The sequence below is a fragment of the Haliaeetus leucocephalus genome, unplaced genomic scaffold, assembly GCF_000737465.1.
Source record: "Haliaeetus leucocephalus isolate CR32 unplaced genomic scaffold, Haliaeetus_leucocephalus-4.0 Scaffold2, whole genome shotgun sequence".
Taxonomy (NCBI): domain Eukaryota; kingdom Metazoa; phylum Chordata; class Aves; order Accipitriformes; family Accipitridae; genus Haliaeetus; species Haliaeetus leucocephalus.
Genome location: NW_010972438.1, coordinates 11,073,581 through 11,075,798, shown reverse-complemented (window position 1 = coordinate 11,075,798; position 2,218 = coordinate 11,073,581). Strand labels below are relative to the sequence as shown.

General features: G+C 71.1%; 1 protein-coding gene across 1 annotated transcript in view; it reads left to right on the top strand.

Moving 5' to 3' along the window:
• LOC104835498 (interleukin-17 receptor C-like) overlaps positions 1-2,218 on the top strand; it is a 7,789-nt gene that overhangs the window by 638 nt on the left and 4,933 nt on the right. Inside the window, exons 3-14 of the mRNA XM_010573508.1 lie at positions 7-100; positions 202-308; positions 381-504; positions 579-718; positions 797-865; positions 961-1,027; positions 1,110-1,297; positions 1,473-1,520; positions 1,625-1,670; positions 1,782-1,930; positions 2,002-2,070; positions 2,152-2,203. Of these exons, the coding sequence (XP_010571810.1) occupies positions 7-100; positions 202-308; positions 381-504; positions 579-718; positions 797-865; positions 961-1,027; positions 1,110-1,297; positions 1,473-1,520; positions 1,625-1,670; positions 1,782-1,930; positions 2,002-2,070; positions 2,152-2,203 (1,153 nt within the window). The remainder of the gene's footprint in view (positions 1-6; positions 101-201; positions 309-380; positions 505-578; positions 719-796; positions 866-960; positions 1,028-1,109; positions 1,298-1,472; positions 1,521-1,624; positions 1,671-1,781; positions 1,931-2,001; positions 2,071-2,151; positions 2,204-2,218) is intronic.

Here is a 2,218-nt window from a genome sequence, read left to right as displayed (position 1 = left end):
CTGAAGCCGCCCGCCCTGGCGCTGAGCAGGGCCCGGCTGTGCCTGCCCTCGCAGCCCTGCCAGCCCTGCCTGCGGGTGCGCCTGGCCCTCCCTGCCGCAGGTACGGGCAGGGGTGGCTGGGCCGGGCACCCCTGGACTGGGGGGGAAAGGGAGGCGCTCGTCCTCCCACCCGTGTCAGCACCCCACGCTGGTTTCTCGCAGAGCTCGGTGGTGTCCGTGGGCTGCAGCTCAACTTCCTGGAGCTGGGTTCCAACCGGGCCGGCTGGCTGCAGGTGTGGCGACGGCACCGGGCGCCCGGCAGCTCGCTGGTGAGTCTGGGGTGCATCGTGGGGCCGGACGCCGGGGTGGCACATCCCGCTCATCCACTCCGTTCCCCGCAGTGGCAGGTGCGGTTCGACTGCTTCCCGGCGGAGAGCGGGCGGCAGGTCCTCGTCTCCCTCCGCACCATCCCTGACCGAGGCTTGGCCCTCAGCCGCAGCCGCCTGGTCGTTGCCGAGCCGCCTGGTGAGGCTGGGAGGGATCCCGGGGGGCGTCCGGAGGGACGCCGGCACCGGCTGACCCCCCCACCTCCTCCACAGGGCCCGTCTTCACCCACGCCTGGGTCCCCGAGGCGCGGGCCATCGAGGTGTGGGTGCCCGAGGGTCCTGCCCTGATGGTGCGGCTGTGCCACCAGTTGGCCCTGGAGTGTGAGGAGCTGCCCCGGCCCTTCCACCGGCAGGTAATGGCTCCGGTCGTCCCCTCCCTGGGCTGCCCGCCACGCTCCCCCCGCCAGCTGACGCTGCCTCTGTGCCCGCAGGTGCTGGTGCTGGGGGGCCGCCACATCTCCCTGCCGTACGAGTTCCTGGTGCCCTGCCTGTGCATCGAGGTGCGTCGCCCTCCCCTGCGGCCGCTGGGCCCTTCTCTCCTCCCGTGTGGGGTGGGGGCACATCCTGCCCTGACCGCCCCGCTCTGCTCCCCCAGGCCTCCTACCCCCACCACGACAGCCCGCGCAGCAAGCACTGCCCCTTCCGCGACCAGCCCGATGCCTGTGAGTGCCCATGGGGTGGGGAGCTTGGTCCCAGGGGTGCCCCCCAGCTGTCCCCCCAGCCCGCTGATGCGGTGTCCCACAGATGGCCCCGAGCTGTGGTCCTCGGTGCGCTTCCACGACTACAGCGCCAGCAGCAAGGACCAGATGGCGATGGTGCTGAGCGCCAGCTGCCCCCTGCACCCCCGGGCCACCCTGTGCTGGAGGGAGGTGGCGGCCGAGACTGCGCCCTGCCACGATGTCCCCAACTCCACGGCCAGTGAAGAGGAGCAGGTGAAGGGTCCCGGTCTCGGGGTACCACAGGGCGCCAGCCTGGAGTGCTGTGGGGCTGTGCCCCTGAATGGGGCACCCACCGGACCCCAAGGTCCCACAAGGGCGGCGGGTGGGCACTGGGATGCCCGTGGGCTGTGTGGGTCGGGGACGGTGACGTGCTCTGTGCCCATTCCAGGCATACACGCTGGACAAAGTGGATGTGCACCCCCAGCTCTGTTTCCGGGTAAGCCCCCGCGGGTGGGTGGATGCTGCCTAGGAAGGGGCTGGGGCGCAGCGATGGGTGATGGCAGTTCACCTAGCCCCTCCACTGATCCCCGTTCCCCCCAGTTCTCCTACGGGAACAGCAGCCACGTGGAGTGTCCCCACCGGCCAGGTGAGCCCCACAGGTGGGGGGCACCCCTGGGCTGACCACAGCCCTGCTGCAGGGTCCCTCGCACCCCTCATGCCCTCGGATGTCCCGCAAGCCCCCCCGCTCTCTCCACAGAGACCGCCTGGAATGTCTCGGTGAGCGTCCGCGGGCTGCAGCTGCACCTGCACCTCACCTCCAGCGTCCCTGCAGCCTTCAGCGCAGCCCTCTGCCAGCGCCATGGCAGACAGTGCGAGCCTGAGGCCCCCTTCTACACCGTCACACGGGTGAGTGTCACAGGCCTGGGGGGGACATGGTGGGGACCGACCCATGCTGACCTTGCCCTTGTGCTTTGCAGCCGGAGGGCTCTGCCCCAGGGGAGCTGGCGCTGCTGTTGCCGGTGCACGTCCTGGGCAGCTGTGTGCTGGTAAGGTGACCCCTGTGTCAGCACCCCCCCCGTGGGGGGGACACCCCACCCTGCCCCCCCCTCCCCCCGCCTCTTCCCCAGGTGTGGCGCTCAGATGTGCACTTCGCTCGGAAGCAGCTGCTCTGTCCCGACGGTGAGTGGGGGGTCC